Source organism: Euprymna scolopes, chromosome 39 (genome assembly GCF_053919585.1).
Source record: "Euprymna scolopes isolate OS-2025 chromosome 39, ASM5391958v1, whole genome shotgun sequence".
Classification (NCBI taxonomy): domain Eukaryota; kingdom Metazoa; phylum Mollusca; class Cephalopoda; order Sepiida; family Sepiolidae; genus Euprymna; species Euprymna scolopes.
In genome coordinates this window covers 69932665-69959208 of record NC_136520.1, presented here as the reverse complement: position 1 = coordinate 69959208, position 26544 = coordinate 69932665, and the positions used below count along the sequence as shown (strand labels likewise).

The 26544-nt window shown below is 34.1% G+C and overlaps 2 protein-coding genes across 2 annotated transcripts in view; one reads left to right on the top strand and one right to left on the bottom strand.

Annotated features, from left to right (window-relative positions):
• Positions 1–26544, top strand: part of LOC145263843 (uncharacterized) — a 649003-nt gene that overhangs the window by 319913 nt on the left and 302546 nt on the right. Inside the window, exons 18-19 of the mRNA XM_080120917.1 lie at positions 18171–18552; positions 20001–20990. Coding sequence (XP_079977043.1) covers positions 18171–18552; positions 20001–20990 — 1372 coding nt within the window. The remainder of the gene's footprint in view (positions 1–18170; positions 18553–20000; positions 20991–26544) is intronic.
• Positions 1–26544, bottom strand: part of LOC145263845 (uncharacterized) — a 624663-nt gene that overhangs the window by 440214 nt on the left and 157905 nt on the right. The window lies entirely within an intron of this gene.

Genomic DNA, 26544 nt, shown 5'->3' with positions numbered 1-26544 from the left:
GGTGGGTGTAAGAAAATATTAGCAGCAGCAGCAGCTGTTAAAGCACATATGCAAATTAACAAGTGCACGCGAGCTTGTGTCACAAGAAAAGCAGAGGACAATACAGAACGTGTTTTAGCAAAGGAAGCAATCGGACGTTTTTTTAACTTGTGTGCACCGAGAGAAAAAACGCACCATGTGTTGAGGCACAGAAAGAAACACGCAGCCCAGGTGAGATGAATGTGTTGCCCTCTGGTGATGGCGAGAGACTTTTAAGCTGGTGTCGAGATGACAGGGTTTTGTTAATCTCATGTCAAACAAAATGAAGAGTACAAAAACAAAAAGCAGGCATTCTTTGGAAAGTAACTGTAATAAATGCTTTTTTGGTTAAAACAGAAAAAGAAGGCCGAGTCGGATTTTTGTTTTCTTCCTTTTTTTTATTTGTTTGTCCCGTTGTAGTGGTGCTGCCTGCCTACTACTACCACTTTTTTTGCTTAACACACACCTCCAAACACCCGGGCAATGCCGGGCATCCAGGCTAGCAAAAAATAAATTGACAAAATCTGCAACAATTTTTAATTAATCAAAAACAAAAAAATGGTTGTAAACATTATCATTAGTTAGTGTTAAAATTTGAAAGTAATGATTTTTCATATTTATTTTAGAAATTATCTTGTTAGTGCTCCGTGAAAAAACCTTTGCCCTGCTCAAGAACTCCATGGTGTCCTGAAGTTTGGGAAACCCTGATATAATCAATCAAATAGCAATAAAGGCGAAGAAATCAGGATTATCGTCTTGTGAATACATTAACATTTAATAAATCTTTAAATGATGAGTGGAGTGATACCGTGTTTGAAAGATGATCCTCTGCAAATGATACCACAGATGTACTTTTCACTAATAGTGCCATATTTTATTTTGTGGAGGCTCCATGTTTTAACAAACTTCTGGGTCTGACCTTTACTCCTAATCTAAAAATGGAACACATACATCAAATCCATTACCAAGGTCACTGGAAAAATAATTGGATCATTCAGTATATATCTCACTGCCAATGCAATTCTCTACCTGTATAAGAGCCAAATGCGTCTAAGGATGGAGTACTATTGTCACATCTTGGCAGGAGCTGCTAAAAGCACTTTATCCTGCCTTGGCAGAATTCAAAAAAGACTTTGTAGCCTATTAGGGGATGCCCTTTTCTCTTTTTTGCAACCTCTTTCCCACAGAAGAGACGTTGCAAGCCTGTCCTTGCTCTATCGCTATTCTCGTGGCAAGTGCTCGTCTGAGCTCCAATCTATGGTCCCCCTCTTGCCAAACTGATGCAAATTAACGTCAGTATCACATCAGATATTAATAGTTTGGATTAGGATGAAATAAAATAAGTCTGCAAGTTGATTCATTATGTCTCATCCTTCCATATCTATTAAACAATTCGATAAAATATCACAATAATTCGATAATGGCAGAATATATACTTTGAATGAATACAGAAAAAAATAATGTATTTTAGCAAAAAAAAAAAATTGTCTAAAATTTACCCTAAAGTACATTTTATATAGATTATTTTTTGCCGAGAGATGAAAGTGTAAGGACACTTCTCAACCTATATACTCAACAAATTTTTGATCTACAGACTTGAAATTTGGTATAAAGGGTATTCAGACAAGTGGAAAACTTTTTAATCAATTTTCATCTGAAAAAAGAGCTGCTAAGAGGTCAAAATTTAAAAATTGGTACTGGGGGGGGGGGGTCATCAGATTTTTATGTTTGTCAACTGTTTCACTACTGCACATGCACGAATCCTTCACATGACAGATTCCTTATGTAAAGACTAAGTAGGTTTGAAAACATTTTTTAAAGATCGTGGCAAGCTGACCTTATGGTTATCATACTGGACTCACTGTTTTTAGGTTTTGGTTTGGAACTCAGTTCGATTTTTTTTTTTTTTATTAACAAGAAGTGCACTGTTTAGAAAAATAATAATACCTGCATGCGTATATCTCAGTTTATTTTACTTAAAATGAAAAAAATTATTTTTCTTTTTAATTGTATAATTTATCAAACAATTTTTTATAATGTGATTTCTTTAACCAATCAAATTTAAATCCTGTTTTTTTAAATAATCGACTATAAAATTACGTTATTTAATTTCTTTAATCAATTAAAAAGTTAATTGTTAATTTTTTTTAATTGTATAATTTATCAATTTTTAACTGTGTAATTTCTTTAAGCAATCAAATTTAAATCTTGTTTTGTTTTAACAATCAAATTTAAAATTATGCTATTTTATTTCTTTAATCTATTAAAAAGTTGTTTATTTTTTAATTCTATAATTTATCAAACAATTTTTATTGTGTAATTTCCTTAAACAATCAAATTTAAACCCTGCTTTTTCTAACAATCAAATATAAGATTATGGTATTTTATTTCTTTAATCAATTAAAAAGTTGTTTTTTAATTTCATAATTTATCGAACTATTTTTAATTGTGTAATTTTTTTAATAATCAAATTTAAACCCTGTTTTTTAAATAATCAAATCTAAAATTACGTTATTTAATTTCTTTAATCAATAAAAAAAGTTAATTGTTTATTTTTTTAATTGTATAATTCATCAATTTTTAATTGTGTAATTTCTTTAACCAATCAAATTTTAATCCTGTTTTTTAAAACAATCAAATATAAAATTACGTTATTTCTTTAATCAATTAAAGTTAATTGTTTAATTTTTTTTTTAATTGTATAATTTATCAATTTTTAACTGTGTAATTTCTTTAAGCAATCAAATTTAAATTACGTTGTTTAATTTCTTTAATCAATTAAAAATTTAATTATTTACTTTTTAACCAATGAAATTTAAATTGTCTAATGTTTAAAAAAATGTAAAATTTAATTGTTTCATTTCTTTAATGAACGTAAATTAAAATTTATTTCATATTAAAGTTTTAATGAAAACACATAATGATGACTGCAAACTAATGCATGAGCGTTACCATTGCATACGTTTTGTAAAAAAAAACATCTTGAAATTTTCAAGCAATGCGCATGTGCATGAAGCTTTTAAGTTTTGCACAGGACCAATCCCACTCTCTTAGCAAGTACCACTCTGGCCACAAAAAAAAAAACAAACAAACAAATCGACATCATTGCTCCTAAGACTCTGTTCTACTTGCTGTCTTGCTTTATTGGTATCTTGTTACTGTGCACACTGGATGGTTAATAAAATTGTCATGTTGGAAAACTCAAATTTTGTGGAGAGTTCCGAATTCAGATTATATGGCAAGAAAAGTTAGCTTAATTGCCATATGTATTTTCATAATTTACCATATATATATATATACATATATATATATATATATATATATATATATATATATATATATATATATATATATATATACTAGTGAGGGGAGGTTACCCGGTGTTGCCCGGGTGTTTGTAGGTGTGTGTATGGGGGGGGGGGAGTAATAAACCTGAAACGATGTTTTAAAAAATCGGACCCCCCCCCCCCAAAAAAAAAAAAAAAACAGCGGAAAAAAAACGCTGTGTGTATAGGGGGTGGGGGGAGGTAAACTAAAGAATAAACGAAGTAAAAAAATAAATAAAAAAAACTTTGCCCGGGTGTTTAAAGAAGTAAAAGAAAAAAAAAAAACATAGTTTTGGTCGGGAGGCGGGATTGAACCCGGGAGCCTTAACGCGGAGGTGATACAAACTCCAACCACTTAACCGTCTAGGCCAAGAGTAAGAGGAATTGATTAGAATGTTAAAATAAGGCTTATAAAGTGAGTGAAAGAGGTTTGATTGACAGATAGTCGCTAAATGAGGTCATCGCGGGCGCGTTACGAGATGACGTAGCAGTATTTTATTTAATACATCACAGCTTTTTTGGATTTGTTTACTTTGTTTCAATGCGGGGCAGTTTTCGCTTCCCCAAGATGATGGTGGGGGTGGGGGCAAACCGGCTCCCCAAATGAAAGGGGATTAGCAATTTTGATATAAGGAGTTGAGGCCCATATTGATCAAAGCTGATTGCCTGTGGACGTTCCCGCCGCGATGCCGAGAACCGTGTTAGCTTTGAATTAGTTTCGCTTTTTATACGAAAAAGCCAAATCAACACGTGAGAAGCCAAAATAGCAATAATTTTGTAAAAGTCGTCGCAAATAAATCTATATGCTACACGCGTTCCCAAATCGTAGATATTATTATATAGGGGGTATATAAACAGCTCTAAGCAATAGTATCCCCCCCCCCCGGGGAGCGCGTGCAAAAGAAGCCTTTGCGAGACATACACAAAATGGTCACACACATTTTGCCTTTTATATATATATATATATATATATATATATATATATATATATATATATATATATATATATTATATACTAGACTAGACTACCTGTGACCCGTTGGGTCAGTATATGTTATAGCTAGCTATGGAATAGTGAGTATACAGAGTAAATGTATAAAGGTGCAAAAATTGAATGTGCATGCATGTGAAAACAAACATGGTGACCAATGAAAACATATATGGTCCCAAAATTAGCCATCTATTTTAATATTAATTTTATTTTAAATAGTTTTTTTAGTTTTTTTTGTTTTTTTTTACTCAAGTTCACCCCCTAACAAGGCATATTGCCACTTGGAAGTAAGGGACTACTATTTGGGACCATGCTTAAGAAAGATTAATAAGATGTTGGTTTACATTACATTTAAACTTCTGCATATCAATACAGTCAGGGAAGCAGCTAGCAGGAAGGAAATTCCAAAGTCTAGCTGTTCGAGGGAAGAAACTATTAGAGAGGAAAGCTTTCTGACATTTAAGGACCCCAACAGTGAAGGGGTGTGATTTTATTGCTGAACGGGTTTTGGGGGGATATGTACATTGAAGAAGGCACAAGTGCAATGAGTTCATCAGAGCATATTCCATTAAAATATTTGTAGAACATGCATAGAGATGCAACATTGTAGTGATGGGACAGGGATTGGAGCTTAGTTGACAAAGTGGGACCTACTAAATTGAAAACTCTTTTATGGACCTATCCAAGGGGAAAAGGCCAGTACTAAATGCACCAGTCCAGATGTGGCAACAATACTCCATGCATGGGCGAATGGTGCCCTTGTAGAGGTACAGGATACTCTCAGGTGTGAGTAATCTTCTAGCTCGATAGAGGGAACCCACCTTTGCAGCAGCTTTTGCATTATCCTTAATTCCTTAATATGTTTGTTTCAGTCTATATTGCCCTTGAATGTTAAGCCGAGGAGTTTGAAGGAAGAATTCTCAGGTACGGTGTTATTTGTCATGATTACCAGTGGTTTGAGAGGCGTCTTGTAATTAACGTTAAAGGAGAGCAGCTTAGTCTTACTAGCATTAAATGTTACCATCCATTTGCGGTCCCATTACATTAGAGTTTGGAGGTAATTTTCTAACGATTCTGCCATTGTCTTAGATTTATGTACGTCTGTCTTTCCTTCGTGCATGTTATAGAGCATTGTATCATCAGCAAATATACCCATCTCAGACACAATAATATCAGGGAGATAGTTTATGAATATCAGGAATAATATTGGTCCAATGATTGACCCCTGAGGCACTCCCGCATTTATGTTATGCTGCTTGGATGTATGTCCATCAATGACAACATGGATGGTCCTAGTGTCTAAAAAGGATCTAATTATATTTAGTATACATCCAGTTATTCCATATGATTTAATTTTTTTCAGCAGCCCTACATGCCAGACTTTGTCAAAGGCCTTGGATAAAAAACAACTTAGTCTCCTCTCAACATGAATTTTTTTTTTTAAATTATAAAATAAAATAGCCAATTTGAAACTATAAATAGGCAGCCATGTTTTTTTTTTATTTTGAAAAGTTTTGGAGAGGAAATGGTTTTTCACTGATAAAGAGTGACTATAAAGGGAGGTAATTCGTTTCTCATTAATTAATGTTTGCGATGATGATGTTTTTTTTTTGTTTTTGACACTGGACGTACGTAATCAATATTTAGATAATAAAATCTATTGTATATGGCTTAATGTGTCAAGGTTTCGACCCAAAAGTTCTATCAGAAGTTAATTGTTTTCCATGAAAGTCAGAAATTCTTGACTTAGATATAAATACAAGGGCGTCTCCCAAAGATATATACATCGTTTCAATCATTATGATTTGTTAAATTTACTGATTTTGACTTGCAAATCAGATTGATATAAGAGTAAGAATACATAAATTAACACAAAAAAAAAAAAATGAAAGAAAAAACAAAACTTTTAAGCAAACTTAAGAGAAGTTCAGAAAGTTCATAAATTAACTCTAACCTTAACCTAACTTATATGTAAGTTTGGGTTCGAGTTAATTCACAAAAATGAGGGGAAAAAATGTTGCAGGATGTTTGTAGGTCGATTTAATTGTGACATGAAAAGTGCATTGCAATATTAAGAACGCAATTATGAATTGCTTAAGATTTCAATCTGATTTTGCCTGACAGAACGGGTGCACGCTATCCACATTGATACCGTTGGAAATTACTGATTTCCACACAAAGATTCTAGAGTTCGACGAGATACTCCTAAAGATGGTTGAAGGTTACATCAGCCGAAACATTACAGATTAAATAATTCAAATAATACATAAACGTTTATTATTATTATTATTATTATTATTATTTTAATTGGAAGGTCACCACTTACCAAGGCCTGGCGGTCACTCTTGGATAAAGGTTGATAAGATGATGAAGCAACATGATCAGTTATGGTGGAACTTGGGTAGGGCTCAATAGGAATTTATTCACATTAGATTTGAAGATGGCGATATTATAATCAGTCATAAAGCAGGCACACGGTATTGAGTTCCACAGACGAACAGTTCTAGGAATAAAACTCTACTCATGGAATTTCCGTTAAGTTTAAGGCACCAGTAGTGAGGGAAGTTATTATATCTCGGCGAGTATTTATTGCGAATGTTTTGCTGGAAGGAACCATAGATTGGAGCTCAGTCGAGAACCTACCATAAAAGTAACGATAGAGAAGAGACAGACTGTTATATTTATATTGTTGTTAAAGTAAAACTGAACCGTGGAGTATGCGTATTCCTCCTATGATCCGGTAGAACATAATATGACTAATGAATGCAAAAAAAAACAAAAAAACTTATGAATTTTTGCTAAAAGTCCACCAAGCTGGCTTTGGAGAGCAGCATGTTTTATATAGCCTTACTCTCATTCCCCCCTCCCCCCTCCTTTATCTCTGACTGCAGTCCAGCCTTTTCCTCTAGCTGACTGCTCTATTTTTGGAATAGAGTAGAGTCTCTTTTAGGAAGTAAATAGAGAGAGAGAGAGAGAGAAAAGGGTGAGGCTTTGTCTCCCCCTTCTCTCTCATGCCCTACATCCTCAGCTGGAGATTTGAAATTTACTTCTTTTATTCATTCTACATCAGTCAGTCACATCCCAATGTTTTTGCACACAATAGGACAACAATACAATGATGGTCATCAGAGAGGTAAAAGGACACGGAACATTCTTTTTAAAATGGTATTATGTGCCTCTCTCTCTCTCTCCCTCTCTCTTTCCATATATATATATATATATATATATATATATATATATATATATATATGGGTGTGTGTTTTCCTTATTAGAAAGTGTATATGTAAAAACTAAAAGTCTGTTCATGTGTAAACTTTGCCGAAGAAAGACAATAAAAGTGGTGTTGACTCACTAAGTTTCCTGCCTCCTGGAGTAGAATTCTCCTTTGAAACTGTAAAAAATACTTTTGGATTTTAATGAAATTTAAAGCATATTAATAAGAGTTTCCCAAAATTTCAGATTCTGACAAAAAAAAAAAAAAAAAAAAAGTGTTCCTTATTCAATCTACTAGATTTTCCTGTGTGTGTGTGATTAAAAATAAATGTCGCTCCCCATATGGGGATGGAGGGAGGTAATCACGTTTGTATACAGAAGAATTATTCTAGTCTAGCATTCAGGTAAAATGTTTTTCCAGATGAATAGTCAAATTCGTTCGAGTATCCGAATAAAGTAAACAATTAAATGACATCTCCCTCTCTCTCCCTCTCTCTCTCTCTTGCTCTCTCTCTATTTTTATCTCAATATGAACATCTAATAAAAAGATAAATTTTCTTTGCCTGATGAGATCTCAGTTATTAATAACTACTATAGATCGAAACATTGCCATGTCAGTGAAATAAAGCCTGTACATGATTGTGTGTGTGTGTATATATATATATATATATATATATATATAGATAGAGAGAGAGAGAGAGAGAGAGAGAGAGAGAGAGAGAGAGAGATATTACTCATGTATGGAGCACTTTTTTCCCCTTGTTTTTTACCAAATATACCTCCTAATATATATATATATATATATATATATATATATATATATATATATATATATATATAAAATACACACATGTACATACTAGTTCATAAGTAAGTCTTATCTGGAAAGAATAGTATAGTGTGTTACTTTGGCTAATCGAGCTCACACTCATTGTTACATAGCTGAATTAACAATCTGCATAAAATGTTCTTCCTGTATGAAGCACGGAAGTTTTATCAACAAAGGATGCATGCCTGTGTCTGTGTGTGTGTACACACAGACACATGTTTCTTTAAAATAAGACTGGGAACTATTTTTCCATGTGTGTGCTTACAAGAAATTATTTTTTTTCTTTCCAATCGAATAAAAAAAAGTTCCCGCCCGTTTTAATGGTTTCATTTTCATTTTGCTGTGTCTGTCTTTGCTATTTAGAAGGAATATTGGCAACAATGGCATCATTCATCTTATGTTTTTTTTTTTTTTGTGAAATTAGTTTTCAAATACAGCCAAGACAGTAGTTGTACATCCGTATGAAAAAAGGTTTGCCACTCAAGTATACTTTGATATATAAGTATAAATTTTTATTCATACATATTTTTCAACCACATATAGTGCTGAAACATATGTACATATGCTGCCAAAAAGTGAAACATAAATAAATTGTAATAAAATGCAGCTCTACTTATTATTGAGCACTATTTTATAAACACAGTATCTTCATTGGATTTATACCTACGAACTAACAACCTTGCACGCACACACACTTTATTCATATATATATATATATATATATATATATATGATTAGTTTTTTTGGGAAAAAGAAATCCAGATCCAGAAGAGTGCTCAATTAAAAGGAAAATCCGAAAAATAAGAGTGTATTGAGTATTGGCTGAAGAGAACTTGATATGGATATCTAAAACGGTCCTAATTATCGGCCTTGAAACCGATGGTACCAATGACTTATCTCATCTAACAACTTTCTGTACACAAAATAAATAAATATATATATATATATATATATATATATATATATATATATATGTTCATTATTTATTTCAATAGTGCTCAATATGTGAGTAGAGCTTATTGTCAAAATATTCTGGTAGTAAGTAAGCTATGTATAAACGTCTGTTACTTTCTTGGAAGAAATCATCTAGTTTTTGTGTGTGTGTGTGTGTATGATTCTTAAACTTATAAGTTACCCCAACAGATCCCAACATTATATTCGGTTTCATATAGTCTGAGAGTAAATTGTAAGATGTTGCTTTGGTCTAGTTCTTATTTATCTCTTTTAACACAAAGATTCAGGACGCTAATCAATCTCCGTTTGAAGTAAAATAATCCTATACATACATTTATACAGTATAACCCGGATATAAGAGACTTCTTGTACTGTCCTTCCGGCCCTCTCATATCCTAGGGTTTCTTATATCCGGGTTAACCAGTATATTAACATGGGCTCTAATTTGAGACCAGAGAAAATCTCTCTTATATCCATTTTTCTCATATCCGGGTTACATTGTGTGTGTGTGTGTGTGTAATATATATTCTTGCTGTGGTGATTGTGACTGGCTGTAAACTAAGCCTCTTTCTTTCCCCACCACACAGGCCTCGTTTTTTTTTTTTTGTTTTAAATTTCTCTTCCTTCTATTTCTTCTACACTTGACACGTCCACATCTACCATTTTTTTTTTTCTTCTTGGTTTTTAAGTCAAACATGACTCAGATCAGAGAATCAGATATTAAAAAAAAAAAAAAAAATGTTTTTGTGGAAGGATGGATAGTGTTCCTCTCCGCTCCTCTCGAACATTTTTTGCCACTTTGTCACCACATGGCCATGAAGCAAGTGCTGTATTATTTATTAAACTAGCACGACCCTGTAGAAATTCCATGGTGTTTTCTACACCAATCTGTACAATGTACTATTAATAATAATAATAATAATATGGTTGTCTTCAAGTCTAATGTAAGCAAGTTATTGTTGAGCCCTTCTCCACCTAAATAATCCATTCCTACCCCCATTTCCACCACTAACTATTAATACACTGTTGTTACCGTACACTCATTAACCCTTATCCTCGAGTGGCTTTCAGGCGTGATGATTTACATGTAAAAAGTGGTGATTTACACGTTAAAAAAAATCCCTTTGAAATACTAAATATCTACCAAAGTCAATACTATACTAATAAAAAAAAAATGATTCCATAAAAATGATGGTCATTATCAGGTAAATATTGTTTAAATAAATAAAACAAATTGGTCTCTTCTTTATTTGTTTATTAGCAGGCAGTCCGGTGTTGCCCAGTCATAGAATATGCATAAATATTATATTTTAATTAATGCGGAAACTGAGACATGTGCATGCGAGTATTATGTTTTTTCTAAACAGTTCACTTTTTGTAAGTAAAAAAAAAAAAAAATACAAAATACTTGAGCTAAGATTGAAACCAAAACCTAAAGACAGAGAGTCAAGTATAATAACCATTAGGCCAGCTTGCCACAATTTTTAAAAAGTGTTTTCAAACCTATTTATTCTTAACATAAGGAAGCTTTCAAATAAACGATTTGTGCATGCGCAATCATGAAACAGTTGACAAACAGATAAAAATCCGATGACCTTTCCCCCCCCCCCTCTCCAAGAACCAATTTTTCAATTTTGACCCCTTAGCAGTCCTTCTGGATGAAAACTAATTAAAAAGTTTTCCATGTCTGAATACGGTCCTGGATATGACCTTAAACTATATCCGATGGTGAGACCCCAGTTTGCGGACTTTGGGAAGTGTGGAACCACCCTTTAATTGGCATTGCTCCCAGGTCCACTCAGACCCAGAGTGGTAGTACCTGTTAGGGTCCCAACGATGGGTTAAATAGAAACCGACTTGAAAATAACAGATATATTCTATTAAAATATTTTTCTTCAAAATCTTTGGATTCAGCATTAAATAACCTGAAAAGGGTGGATATGCCATAAAACAAAAACAACCAACCAACCATGTTTGAATACCCTATATACCAAATTACAAGTCAGTAGATCAAAAATTAGTTTAGTATATAGGTTGAGAAGTAGATATATAGATAGATTTAAAATTGTGGCAATTTGATTCTTTTTTAAAATAATAGTTTTTGTCCAATAAAATGAGTGTCATTTCCGGAACTGTATTTAAAAGTTTTTGATTTGAGAACAATTCATTTAAAAAAAATGGGTATAAAATCAGAATTTGTTACCTTAGTGACATCAGATTAATCACTATACTGATCTCTTAATTTTTTTTTTTTTTTTTTTTTTTTTTTTTTTTTTTTACATGAAAAGCCTTAGCGTATTATAGCAATACTGGCGAGGTTTGGGGATGACGGCGTAGCCCATGTCATAAAATACGGTTAAATAATAAAAAAAAAAATAAAACGGGACTTGGGTGTCATCTTATCATGTTCCTACTTATTTGCCTCCCTACAAAGTCGGGTTTTAATGTGGAGAAAATCCAGCTCCCCAAAAAGGGGTACTCTGAATAGGAACAAAAATAAAAATTTCCTCGATCTAGAAAGATTTCTTCTCCACTGGAGACAGAAAAGGTGAAGTGTAGTATCAGAACAGATACAACACTTTGCTCACAGCAACAACAAAACAGATGCTGCATGGTGGATGCACATAGGAAAGTTCAGAGTTTTAAAAGATAGGAGAGAGAAAAAAGAAATGTCATGTGCTGGGCGCAAACTGGCATAACTTAAGTTTCTAAGCAAACACATTGATCGGACCACGATGATAGAGATGTTATAACATAGCAAATTTAGCTTTTTAAAATATAACAACAAATTGACCGCTCGCACATGCGTGATTAATAAGATTTTTACCTGAACGAAACGACATTTCTACATGAAATAATTGATGATTTTTTTTCTAATTTTTCAATATTATGTGTCCGAGAGATTTCTTTTTCTAACGGTACCACATTCACGCCGCTTTGATGTGAATGACAAAAGTTTTTAGTGGACATACAAACACGCACACAACCGCAGATGACTGAGATTTATGTAATAGACTAGCGGGGTTGCCCGGCATTGCCCGTGTGTTTGGAGGTGTAAAAGAAAAAAAAAGTCTTGGTAGGCAGGTAGGTTCAAACCCAAATCCTTGAGACAAAAGCGAAAAAAAAAAAAAGCCTGACATCTTACAACGACGCTAAGAAGGCAGAGATTTGAGAATGGTTGAAATTAAACAATTAAAAACGTAAGCGAATGAGTTCACACAAGTGCGTAAATTTAATGAGGTTGAACATCACGCCAAAGGGGAATGAAATCCCGCACTTAACTTTGGCTGCAAGCCAGTTTTTTTTGGTTTTGTTTTGTTTCCCCAAGATATTGGGGGAGAAACCAGCTTCCCATAAAAAGGGGAGTGTCCAAATGAATAGCAATTGTCTGATATGACGGTTTTCTAAGCATTGATCAAACCTCATTGCTTTCTGGACATCCCCGGCAGTAAAGCCAAGGAATTGACAGTCCATTAGTTTCACTTTATTTATACTAAAAAGTCAAACAAACACGCGACACAATGGAATAGCGCTAATTTTTTTTTTTTTTTTTTTTTTTCACACTTTATTATTTTCCAACTGCGCGTCAAGTCTTCGTTTTTTTTTTTTTTTAAACAACCAACGATTTTTCTTTTCATTTACCGAAAGACACACATGCCTACAAACACCCGGGAAACGCCGGGTACCCCCCCCTCCCCGCTAGTTATTATTAAAAAAAAAACAATTTCTGTAAATTATCATTGTCAGCTAAGTATCTTCTATCTATTATATAAAAGGCGAAAATGTGTATGTGCGTTTGTATGTCTACCAAAACCTTTCGACACACGCAACGAACACTGACAGAATTGGTATCGTTTGAAAGGTCAGTCTCTCGGATGACAAATATCCAAAAATTGGCCAAAAAGATTAATTCTGTGACCATCAACTGCGCCGTTTTTTACAAGGAGGGGGTCATTTTTCTTTTTTTTTTTGTCAACATTTTTGCAAAATCATTCACACCTTGGAATGACTAACCTTATTTCGAATATCGGCGAGGTCATATGTCGTGGTGTGCACGGGGGCTAAGCAGTTGGCTTTTTTTCCCCATTCTTTTCCTCCTTAGTAGTACAGGTTCAAGCCTGCCTATTTACATTTTTGTATTTAAAAAAAAAAATTTTTTTAGGACTCTATTGATCAATACCTTTACCAGAAAACTTCTCTACACCTGGGCAACGCCAGGGACCTTCACTAGTTCTTAAATAAAATGAATATGTCTTTTTACTTACTGAAAATTGTAGCAATTTAATTCTTTTAAAAATAGATATTCTCCCACTTCTTATTGTAAAAACTAATTATCAGCTAGATATTCTTTAAATCAATAAAACAAATGTCACATCTTGAAATGTATTTATTTAAAATTGTACTATTATTTGATTTTGGAACAATTCATTTAAAATTGAATAAAGTTGAATTTTTTTTACTTTAGCGACATCAGAATTATCACCAATCATCATTTTTTTTTTTTTTTTTTACAAGGTGGTATCAAGGCCCGGAAGCCACTCAGGGATAAGGGTTATTGCATGTACAGAACATTAGTGTTGAGATTTAATAAAGTGTCTACTTAAGGGGGCAGTTCATCAGGAATTTGTTTACATTAGACTTGAAGACATCCAGGTTGTAGTCAGGTGGGAAACAGGCAGACGGAACAGAGCTCCACAGGTCTAAGAAAGAAGCTTTGTTCATGGAATCTACATTTTGATTTAGGCACAGATAAAGAGCGGGGAAAATTTTTGACAGTGGTTTCAGCTAGATGGGTGTTTATCATGACAGATTGGCGAGGGGGGACCAGAGATTGGAGCTCAGACGAGTACTTGCCATGGAAATAACGATAAAACAAAGATATGCTCGCAACGTCTCTCCTGTGGGAGAGAAGCTGTAGGGAAGAGAAAATGGCATCCCCCACCAAGCCACGAAGTCTATTTTGTACTCTGTCAAGGCAAGATAGGCTGTTTTTAGCAGCTCCTGCCCAGATATGGCAGCAGTATTCCATCCTTGGACGTACTTGGTTTTTATATAGATAGAGAATTGCATCAGTAGTGAGATATCTTCTGGAGCGGTAGAAGGATCCCACCATCTTTCCAGCGACCTTGGCAACAGACTTGATGCGCATGTTCCATTTCAGATCAGGAGTAAAGGTCAAGCCCAGAAGATTGTCAAAGCATGGGGCTTCATGCAAACAGAAACGTACGATTTAATTTTTTTTTTTTTTTTTTTTTTTTTTTTTAAATGTGTTTGAAAGGTGATAACGTTCATAGATACGTGTGCAAATTACTTAGAACTTCTATCCAGTCATAACAGATGGAACAAGAGCACGCAACCTGTTATGAAGTAAATAGAGATCTCCGTTCGAAATTCCGTCCAAATTCCTAAGTTTGACAGAAACATTCCTGAGTCCAACAAGATACACCTGAAAAAGGCCAGAGGTTACATCGACTGAAACGTTGTAAAAATCACACTCAGGATGAGAACAGTAGTCCGATGAATCCAAATAATATGAAGAACAGTAGTCCTAAGAATCCAAATAATATGAATAATAAATCCTCATACCAAAAATTCAGAATCGCAATGTGCATATATGTTTACAAACATAAAAAATACTTGTGCACATTTGTGATCCATATATTTTAGTTTTATCAGTTATTTAAAAACAATAAATATTAATCTAATTTATAAAATTCAGTATGTCTGTCTGTCTGTCTCCATATTTTCTAATTCTATCTCTTCTGAAACTAAAAGTCACAGAGCAGCGCTAGTGCCTCAAATGATTGGATTTTTTTATGGACTGTTCTTTTGTGGGTCTTTAGCCGTTTAAAATATTTTTGGGGGGTTCAAAAAAGGGGGTCAAAATTGAAAAAATCGTTATACATTTTGTACATTCATCTTAGTTTATTTTTAATCAGTTCATATGTGTGATATGTTTATACAGTGGTAACGTCACCAGCTTTGAATGCTACAGTTTTGCTTTCAGTTTCGATTCTAGCTGACGGCACCCAGATACTGTTTTTACTTTTGAAATCATGACTCTATAATAATAAATGAAATCTGGACAAATTAAAATAGCGTATTTAAGCTTAAGCAAAGCCTTCCCACCATTTTTTCTACAGCTTCTTTCTCATGGAAGCGATTTTGCTAGTCTCTCTCTACTCCTGTTATTTCCATGGAAAGGACTCAACTGAGCTGAAATCTTAGGTTTCTTCTTGTAAGATGTTCAGAGCAAAATGAGAGAAAAAGACCTTTTTCTTCGATGTTCCTAGCACCAAAAAGAATTTCCATGAACCTAGTTTCTCCATATATTTTTTTTTTTTTTTTTTTTTTTTTTAACAAAGGAATCACCATTTATCAAGGCTCGGGGACCACCCGAGGATAAGGGTTAATGAATGTACAGTAGTCAATGGGACAATATCTTGGTAATCATTAGTAGTTGAAATTTGGGAAAAATTGGAAAGAAATCGTTAAACATTTTGTACATTCATCTTTATTTTTAATTTTTAATTTTTTATTACCTTATATACCTGTCACATTAGTACAGTGGTAACTTCACCAGCTTTGAATGCTGCAGGTTTGGTTTCGATTCTAGCTGATGGCACCTAAATACTTTCTTTTTTTACTTTAGAAATCCTGAGTCTATAATAATATATACAAAATCTGGACAAATGAAAATATCATATTTAAGCGTATTTTATGTCCGGGCAAAGCCCCCCCCCCCCTCCACCAATATATATATATATGTTGAGCATTGACCCATTTTTCAACAGACGACATTATGATCGAATGTTTGTTTTATATTGCTGTATCCTTTTCCCTTTTGATCTGTTTTCAAGACCAAACATATAAAAAGAAAATGTTCTTATTTTTGTTGAACATGCTGTCCTACTTTTTAACTAAACTAATGTCAAACTCGCCGTCTGTATTGTCAGCAGAATTATCTTAAGAATGTCATCCTTTACATTTCTTGATATATAGCTTTTGACAAACCTCATGTGAACTCCACCATTGTTGTTGTTGTTTTGGTGGAAGTTCCATGGAAGTTGGCAGTTGGAATAAAATAACCACATCTCTTAATAAAAAAAAATTAAAAAAGAAAAACATAGCACCATGTTAGGAGATAAAATTTGCAGGAATGAACCCATTTTCATTATGTATTTAAAAAAAAAAAAAAAAAAAAAAAACTTATTTCTATCAATGTTTATTCCAAATGAGTTGAACCCCATATCCTGGTGTTGTTCGGAAAAATTGCAGGAATCAAAACTTGTAACCTTCTGGAAGTAAATTCACTGGAAAGACTCTTTTCGCATAAAATTCTAAGTTTATTTATAATAAGGGGGCGGCGGTGGGCTTATATAGGTTACAGGGCATTAGGGAAGATCTGGTTTTCTCTATATTTCTGTTTGTCTGTCCGTTTCAATTTTTCTTAAGAACTATTTGGCCGATCTAGCTGAAATTTTGTATGGATCTTTGTTGGTGTGGTTAACTAAGTATTATGGCATCTGTTTGATGCACAGTTAGGGAATTATAGGGATTAGTATTTAATGCAAAAGTGAGCAATTAATTTAACCATATTCAACCATCAATTTGACATAAAGCACTCATTCTAAGTCAACGAGTTATGACTTAAAAAAAAGTCTAGTAATTTCTGATTTAACATATGAACAGATGAACGAAAATGTATTAAACAGATTCCGTTGTAAACAGGAAATATGAATAAACTACTTACATTTCCTGTCAACAACTATTTTCTGAATCATTATCATCACTACCACCACCATCAGCACCACCACCATCATCATTACTACTACCAGCATCATCAGCACCATCATCATCATCATCATCATCATCATCATCATAACTACTAACGATTACTATATTATCCCATTGACTACTGTAAACTCAATGACCCTTATCCTCGAGTAGCCTCCGGGCCTTGATAAGTGGTGACCCTTATGTAAAAAAAAAAAAAAAACACACACACAAAAAAAACTACCATCACTACCAAGATCAGCATCATCATCGTCATTCGTTTAACATCCGTTTCACATGTTTTCATTGATGGTATTAGAAATTGACTTGTTAAATAACCTATCTCTGCTCAGGTCTTTATTCATCCCTCTTACTCCCAATTCCATCTGTATCGCTTTCTCCCATTTTTTCCTTGACCTTTTTCTATATCAACTGACCCTGCTGCCTCAACTGTTCTACATCTACTAACCCAAGAACTGTCATCTATTCTTTCATTATCATATTCGTTTTAACGTCTTGTTTTACATGCTGGCATTGTGTTGCACGGCCTTTAGAAATTGACTTCCAAATGAACTTATCTATAGTCGGTCATTTATTTCTCTCTTTTTCTCTCAGGTATATCCCTATCACTTCCTCTCATGTTTTCCTTGTGTTTTCCCTAACAACTGAGACTGCTATCCCAACTGTTCTACATCTACTAATCAAAGAACTCTTATCCATTCTTGTAATGTGACCAAATCAGCGAAGTTTCCTGTTCTGGAGACATCTCCCCATACTGTCCAGATTAGAACAATTAGAATGGATTTTTTTTTCAACTATAACTAAATCCCAAAACTGAGGAACATTTTAGCATGTATTTTGTGTGATTAAAATATACAAGAAAAAAAAAAACTTTAGGAAAAGAAATATCGAAAATAGCCTGACAAATAAAATTACTAAAAAGTTGGCTGCATTTCCAAGCACAAAATAATGTTTCATTTCTTTTGTCATACATCTTTCTTCCTCGGTGTCTCTGTGCATCAACCAATCATTTGACGTTTAATTTTCAAATAATATTTTTCAGGTGATCTCCAAAGAAGAGACTCAAAGAGACCAGTTGTCCAATTACCCGGGTTCCATTCAGCCCAACTTGCATACGGCTGACTCCCTCGAATGTCTTGATTCTGCCTCCACCACGAGCCAGGATGGTCAGTCGAACCGATATGCTGTGTCGATGTCTGATGATGTCATCTATCGATGCCTCGAAGAACAGAAAGAAGAAATCATGCTCCTTCGGTCGAAGATTCTGAAAGAATACGAACAGCTGCTGAAGGCTCGGACTGATTCCATGGTCATCGAGTCACGTGGAGACATCGGTCAATTGCAGGATGAAATCGAAGCTCTCCAACGACAATATGAAATACAGATTGCTGGAATGGCAAGCGATGTTACTGCTGATACTCAAGGTATGTATGAGCTTAGCCCGTGGAAATTCCATGGGGAATTAAAGCAAATAGATTTTTGGGTGGAATAAAAAAAAAAAATAGGAGGCATTGCTTTTGGAAAACCCCTTGTACAGTGTGCCTTAAATAAGTTTCCAGACTTTTTTTTATGGGCACCTTTAGTGATAGTACACACATGAAACTCTAGTCCCCTTTGAAGTAATCTTCTCTGGCTGCAATGCACTTGTACCGTTCCAACAACTTCTGGAAAACCCCATGGAGGTTCTCTTGCATGAGCATAAACGACTCTCATCTCTTTCTCAATTATCTCATAACTGCAGTCTCTAAGGTTTTCCTTGAGCTTAGGGAATAACCAAAAGTCATAGGGAGCTAGGTCTAGACTATAGGGAGGGTGAGGAACTGTCTTGATGCTCATCTTGGTCAAATAGTCTGTGACAACGATGGAGCACCCTTGGGACAAATTTTATGCAAATCTTCCACATCTTCAGTTCCTCACAAATAATTGTGTGTGCAGTTCCCACACTGACACCAAACTGTGCACTTATTGTTTCTATAGACACACGACGATCCTTATCTATAAAATTCTTTATTTGGTCAATCAACTCTGGTGTCCCGACTTCCTTACTTCTCCCATATCTCTCATCATTCCCCAAAGACCCCCTGCTTTCCTTGAATCGCTTATGCCACTCAAAAACTGATGCTCAATTTATGTAAGATAGTCTGAAACCAGTCTGAATCCTTCCATACGTTTGTGGAATTGTTTCCAAGTTTCAAACAATTTTATTGCATATCGTTCTTCTGAGGTGTCCTCACGTCCAGATTACATCTTTAAAATCCTCTAGCTGTCACAATCATGCTTTAATAGGGTGTATTCCAATTCCTGCTGCAGCTGTTCATTTGAAACTAAAATCATAAAAATTGGTCAGTTATCTCATGTATAGCAATAATATAGTGCATTTTCAAGAGTCTACAACAATTTTAAATGTCTGTACAGAAAAGTCTGGAAACTTATTGAAGCTACCTCATATATGTATATATAAATAAGTCAAGAAAGTTATCAAGAAGTTATGGGCAAAGCTGAAGAGTCTGCAATTTTCACAGGAGTCTGATCTGCATTTTAGCAACTTGTGTTCCCTAACTCTCGCTTCTCTTATTTTGTCCTTTAGTCCTCATATTTCATAAACTATGTTTCTGACAAAGGGGGGAAGAATTTCTGTTTTTAAGAATGAAAAGCTTGGAGAATGCTGCTTCCCATAAGTTGTTGGAAACCGCAATAAATTCCTTAAAACAATTCATCATAACTTTTTGTTTCATCCAAGAATGACTTCCTGTCTCCTTCCTTCCACATACTCAGTAACGTTTTTGTCATAAGAATAACATTCTTTTTATCAATAAATTTCCACATATAGTGAAATTTTAATTTTATTTATTCTTCTATTCCTCCCATACAGATACCAAAAATCTTTCCTGGTGTCTCGATACGGACCAGCGCCAAACTCTGAACAACCTGCTTGAATATTTCAAATCCAAAGTAAATTCTATCGAGCAGCGCTTTAACAACCAAATCACTGGCCTCAAATTTCAAATCGAATCGGATCTTTCCGCCAGCTTTGGGGAAGCCAGTTGCGAAATGGATGGCAGTTTCCAAACGGACGCGGGTGTCCCCCTGACCAGCACCGGAAGACATTCTTCTTCAAATGATATGGATATGATTTCTCCAAAGATTAACAAGGAGACCGTGTCAGGCAGGAATTCTTTAAGAAGGTCTCCAAGCCCGGAGGAAGACTCTTTAGAAGAAGGGAATATTTCTGTGGATGAAACTAAAGACATATCTGCATATCAAGATGAAATACGGTCGTTACGGCGCCAACTTGAAGAAGTGATTACATCAAAAACTTTGTTACAACGTGAAAATGAAGAATTAGTGCTTGCCCACAAACAAGCAATGTCAAATCTACAAGAGGATCTGGAGCATAAACACCAAATGGATATCCATGATTTGCAGACTGAATTTGATATTCAGCTACAGGTCGAACTCAAAAAGCAAGCGGTTGAACTCTTGGAGAAATACCAAGGTGAAAACCAGGAGAGTCCCGTACAAAATCGGCGTGATTCATTTGAACGCGAATTGGTTAAGCGAACAATGACTGCCGGACATTTTGACAGTTACGATGCTAGTGATAGCCGTAATGTTGCCGATGGTAGCCATAGGTTGGACATACCAGGGGAAAAAAATGCTTTGAGTAAAGTCATTGATTATGAACGGAGAACTGCAGAAATGCGGAGAAACTTTGAACAAAAAATGCAGAGTCTACGTTCAGAGTTGAGTGAAAAAAGAGAGATTGAGAAACGGGAATTAACGTCCAAGCACCAGACGGAGTTGAAGAATCTGCAGAAACAGTTGACAGATTTGGAAGAAAAATATGATTCAGTGATGGAAGGTAAGAATTATATTTTTTACCATTTTTTTTAATAAATCATCTCATATTTTGATAATAAAAAATATATTTTACCTATATTTTTAATAAATGATCTAATTTTTTGACAATACAAAATATATTTTACCATTTTTTTTAATAAATAATCTAATTTTTTTTATACTAAAAATATTTTACTTTTTTGTAATAAATAATAAAATTTTCTGATTAAAAATAAATATTTTACCTTTTTTTCAATAATCTAATTTTTTAATAATGAAATAAATATTTTACCTCACTTTTTTAATATATAAACTCATTTTTTTAATAAAAAATATATATTACTTCATTTTTTTTATAAACAATGTAATATTTTCATAATGAAAACATACATTTTACTTTTTTTTTAAATCTCATTTTTAGATAATAAAAAGTATTTTACCTCTTTTAATCAATAATCTCATTTTTAATAATAAAATATATATTACCTCATTTTTTACATAAATAACAACATTTTTTGATAATAAAAATATATTTTAACTCTTTTTTAATAAGTAATCTCTTTTTTTAATAATAAAGATATTTTACCTCTTTTTAATAAATAATCTCACTTTTTAATGATAAAAATTTTTTTTACCTAATTTTTTAAATAAATAATCGCATTTTTTGATAAATAAATATTTTACTTTTTTGTTAATAAACATTTGCATTTTTTGATAAAAAAGTATTTTACCTCTTTAATAAATAATCGCATTTTTTAATAATAAAAAAATATTTTACCTCTTTGTTTTAATAAATAATCTCATTTTTAATTAAAAACATATTTGAGCATTTTTTTTAATAAATAATCTCATTTTTTTATCATAAAGTATTTTACATTTTTGTTAATAAATGTTATGTTTTAATAATTAAAAAATATTTTATCTCTTTTTTTAATAAATAATCTCATTTTTAATAATAAATTTAAAAAAAAAAAAACGGTCATCATCTGTCTCACAGTTTGCATTCAAACATCATTCAATTATGTTGAGAATTCTTGTAAGATTCTCCTTACCCTCTCTCTCCGTCTATCGTTGTCGGCAGGTTTACTACAAGTTGGTGAGTGTATATGTGATGAGATTTTCTTCCTCTTTCAATCTTTCTTACCTTGCCTTCCTTTTCCCTCTTATGACAGTTCTCTTTGAAAACTGAAAATGTTAATTTTATCATGAAGGCTAAAACTTCAAAGCTAAAAGACAAAATAGGAAGTGATCGACAGTTATGAGGCTACCAAAATTAAACATGTTCTACTTTCTACTCTCATCAAAAAGTTAAATCAATAAAATTTAGTCACTCTGAAATCCACTTTTTTTAAAAACATTTTCTTAGATAAAACGAAGCTGATTTCTGTCAAATGTTTTTTTTTTTTTGTCATCATTATTTGGCTGGATTTTCTTTCTTTCTTTTTTTTCTCTTTCGCTTTATCTTTCTCTTTTTCTTCCTCTTTCACTCTCCGTCTCTATCTTGCCTAACCTTCCTTTTCCATCTTATGGCAGTTCTCTCTGAAAACTGAAAATGTTAATTCTGCCATGAAGACTAAAGCTTCAAACTAGTCATGATAAGGGTAGAGGAGTTAGATGACTTTTGTTTCATCAAAGAATGACTTCCTGTTTCCTATAACATCCCTCCCCTTTCCCCCATATGCACACATTTTGTTTTTTCTTTTAATTTTGACTTTGTATTTGAACTGCATTCTCTCTGCAAACACACAGATGTCTTCCTAATGACATCCAAAACCTTCTACAAATTTATCAATGTGTGCGTGTATGTATGTGTATATGTGCGTGTGTGCATGCATGTGTGTGTGTGTATGATTAAACCTACCAACCAGTCTTGTGCCACGTAATCAGTTCTATAGAAACACATTCAGAAATTTAATTGTAAGAGGAACAAATATAATATAGCGCATATGAGAAAATCAGCAGCAGCAGTAGTCGTCTTATCACTTATGCAAATTAAGCAAGTATGCACGTGCCGATTTTACAGGAAGGAAGAGAACAAAAACCAAAAAGAAGAAAAAAAGGAGAGCATGGAGTCGAGCAGAAAGAGAAGCAAAGTGCATGCCGGGGAAGATGGACGTGTGAAGTCGAGAGCGAGAAAGCGCTGGCTATGGCGGGACACGTTATATGACAGAGCGTTGTAAAACATATGGATGTGAGAAAACATTTTTGAAAAAAAGTTTATTGTTGAAAGAACCGCAAATAAATGCATTTCAGTTTCATTTAAAAAAAAAAAAATGCAGTCGGATTTTTATTTATATATTTTTTTGTTTGTTCCTTTGCGACGGTATTAGACAACGTGTGGGTCCGAGTGGTTGAAATATAACAACATAGTTAATATGTAATGGCTATGTTACAGTAACATCCCCATCCCGGTTCTCTCAATGAATCATCTGCAAACCAAAGCCTTCTCTCTCTCTCTCTCTCTTTGGCTGAATGTTTCTTCCGCTTGTATTATTTTGGATTTTGGTCATAGAAGATCTTTCCAATATCTTTTAGTGAATGGCATCGTTGTTTCATAATATCCACCGCGCAAATGGATGGTTATTTTGCTTTACGACATATATCACCTCTTTTCAGGTTATTTAACGCCGAATCCAGTAATTTTGGAAAAAGTTTTTTGCTTCAATTTTATATCTTCAATTCAACATTGATAGAGAGATAGATAGATAAATAGATCGATCGATAGACAGTTAAACAGATTGATGGATAAATAGATCAGCAGCAGCCAACAATGGATAATTTGTTTGTTAAGCAAATCAGACTTTTGCTTGCGAAAGTCATGCCTTAAGATTGTCTTGTTTAACATCCTCTATTTTGGTCGCAGCTATTTGTAAAGATACAGAATTGCAGGTTTTTACTGCCGACACTGTGAACAGCAAGGTTTATTGGTTGCATACAAAGTCAGGGAAGGTTTGAGCCAGAATATACAACGGAACAACGCAGAAGCAACATTGCTTATTTCACTCCATTTATTTAGCGTTCTGTGCCACACGCAATTGCAGAGATAACCAGAGAGTGACAGATCCGGATGCTGATTTGTTCTGGATTTTCATGCTAACCCTTTTTGCCGCTTGGTGCCAAACATGGGTGACCCTGTCAAAAACCAAAGTTCGAGAAACGTATAACTCGGACTCTGGCACATACTATATTGCCACCTTCCCTACTACTGTGAAGAATCGGATTTTCAGGAGGTACAGTTGTTGATCTATCTATCAGGTCCATAGGTTTTTGGAAGTATCATTCACCCTTTATGACATCATACTGCTTTTGACAACTGCCATTCATCATTTTCAAGTAAATATATATATTTTCTTTTTTTCTCTCTTGAAGCTATCGCTTGTTGTCAGGATCACAAAGTAATTTGCAAGTAATAATGTAATACTAATTTCAATAATTTAATAAGTAAAAAGGGATCATATATACAAAAATACAACAGCGTATCATTTCGGATCAAGAATCAATTTTAGTGGAAATAATCTTGTGCATGAATACATGTGGCCCTATGATCGTCGAAGTCACTATCTCGGTTGACAGCGACTAAATGTAACTTCTTCGTGTGGCAGAACCCCGTTGATCGATTTGGTTGATATGATGTCGCCTCGCCGGTCTGTCGTATGCTAGAAGAAAAGTAATTCCATGCACAAAAAAAAAAACAACTCAGTGCTTCTAGTTTGCTGATTAATTTTCAGAAAAAAATGATATATAAATATATGATTATATACAATTATCTTTACAGTTCAATGTTTAATATTGTCTGACTTCACTGAGTCTATAAGTAGATTTCACTTCTCTCTTTGATATAGTGATGAGGTTGGCGCAAGAGGAGAGGGGGGTGACGATTCTCTACAAGTTGCTGTCTCAAACTCACAAGCTTAACTGTCTCGTTAACTCTCGTCAACTGTCCAACTGTTGTTTGTCGACTGTGCATGGAATTGCTGGGCATGGAGTCTCAGCCTCCCCTCAATAGGAAGCCTAACCGCTCCCTAGGTCACGTCACACACACACATACGCAAGCTCTCTTTCCACTCTATTTTATCGTTTTATTTCCTTTAGTCACAGGTTTCACTTTTTCTGCCAGCTTCTATTTTCAGCTTTCAAGCTTGGGATGGATTCTGTTGATTGTTTACATCCAAATTTTCTTCGGTCACCAAACTTTTACTCTGCATTTTCTCATCCAGAACAGAATTTTCATAAGTTTTAATGATTTTGAAAATGAGAAAACTAGAAGCATCGTCATTTCATCATCAATTTTTATTTTTATACTCACGCTCACCACTAACAAGGCATATCATATAATGGTCCAAGGATCGACCCCTGAGCCACTTTTACGCTGCTTGGATGTACGTCGGAAGTCTGATGATACGTAAAAGTGACCATGCATAGAAAAATACAATGCAAACTATAATTTCGAATCAAGAGTCAATTTTAGTGTAATATCACAGGCACACACACGCACGCATGCATGCATGCACGCACGAATCAATTCCATTCAGATTCCATCCAAGTTTTCTTGGGTCTTCCGTTTTTTATTTCAACCTTCCATCTCAAGATCTTTGAATTTTCTTATCTACAACAGAATTTTCAAAGTTTCATTAATTTGGAAAATAAAAATAAAACCGTCTTCGTCAAGGGTTAATGTTTTCTGACAGTCTGCAATCTCAGTTTCCAAGTTTGGCAATCTTAAGAATTGATTACATTCAAATTCTACTAAGATCTTTGTTGATGGTTTGCATCCAAGTTTTCTTGGCTCGTACAATTTTTACTCCAACCCTCCATCTCAAAATTTCTGCATTTTCTTAGCCAAGAATTACTCTTCACAATCATATCTGCTATCATTTGAAATTCCTTTCTTTTCCTCCAGTTTTCTTTTGTTCATTTACTTTTTCACCTGATGATTCGACAAAGAATCAAAAACGTTCATGATACATATGGAACATACATTAATTTTTATTTTTATTTTAAAAATTGAGGCTTCATGTTTCGACAAGCTTCTGGGCTTGACCTTTACTCCTGATCTAAAATGGAACACATGCATCAAATCCGTTGCCAAGGTCGCTGGAAAAATGATGGGATCCATCTATCGATCCAGTAGATATCTGCCTGCTGATGCAATTCTCTACCTATATAAGAGCCAGATACATCCAAGGATGGAGTATTGTTGCCACACCTGGGCAGGAGCTGCTAGAAAGATCTTATCCTGCCTTGACAGAGTTCAAAATAGACTTCGTAACCTGGTGGAGGATGCCCTTTTCTCTTCTCTGCAACTTCTTTCTCACAGAAGAGACGTTGCAAGCCTGTTTCTGCTTTATCGTTATTTTCATGGCAAGTGCTCGTCTGGAATCTACGTTTAGGTGTAGGCACAGATAAAGAGTGTGGGAAATTGTTGGTAGTGGTTCTGGCTAGATGAGTGTTTTTCGTGAAAGTCTGGCGAGGGGGGACCATAGATTGAAGTTCAGATAAGCACCTGCCATGAAAATAACGATAAAGCAGGGACAGGCTCGCTACGTCTCTTCTGTGGGAAATAGGTTGAAGGGAAG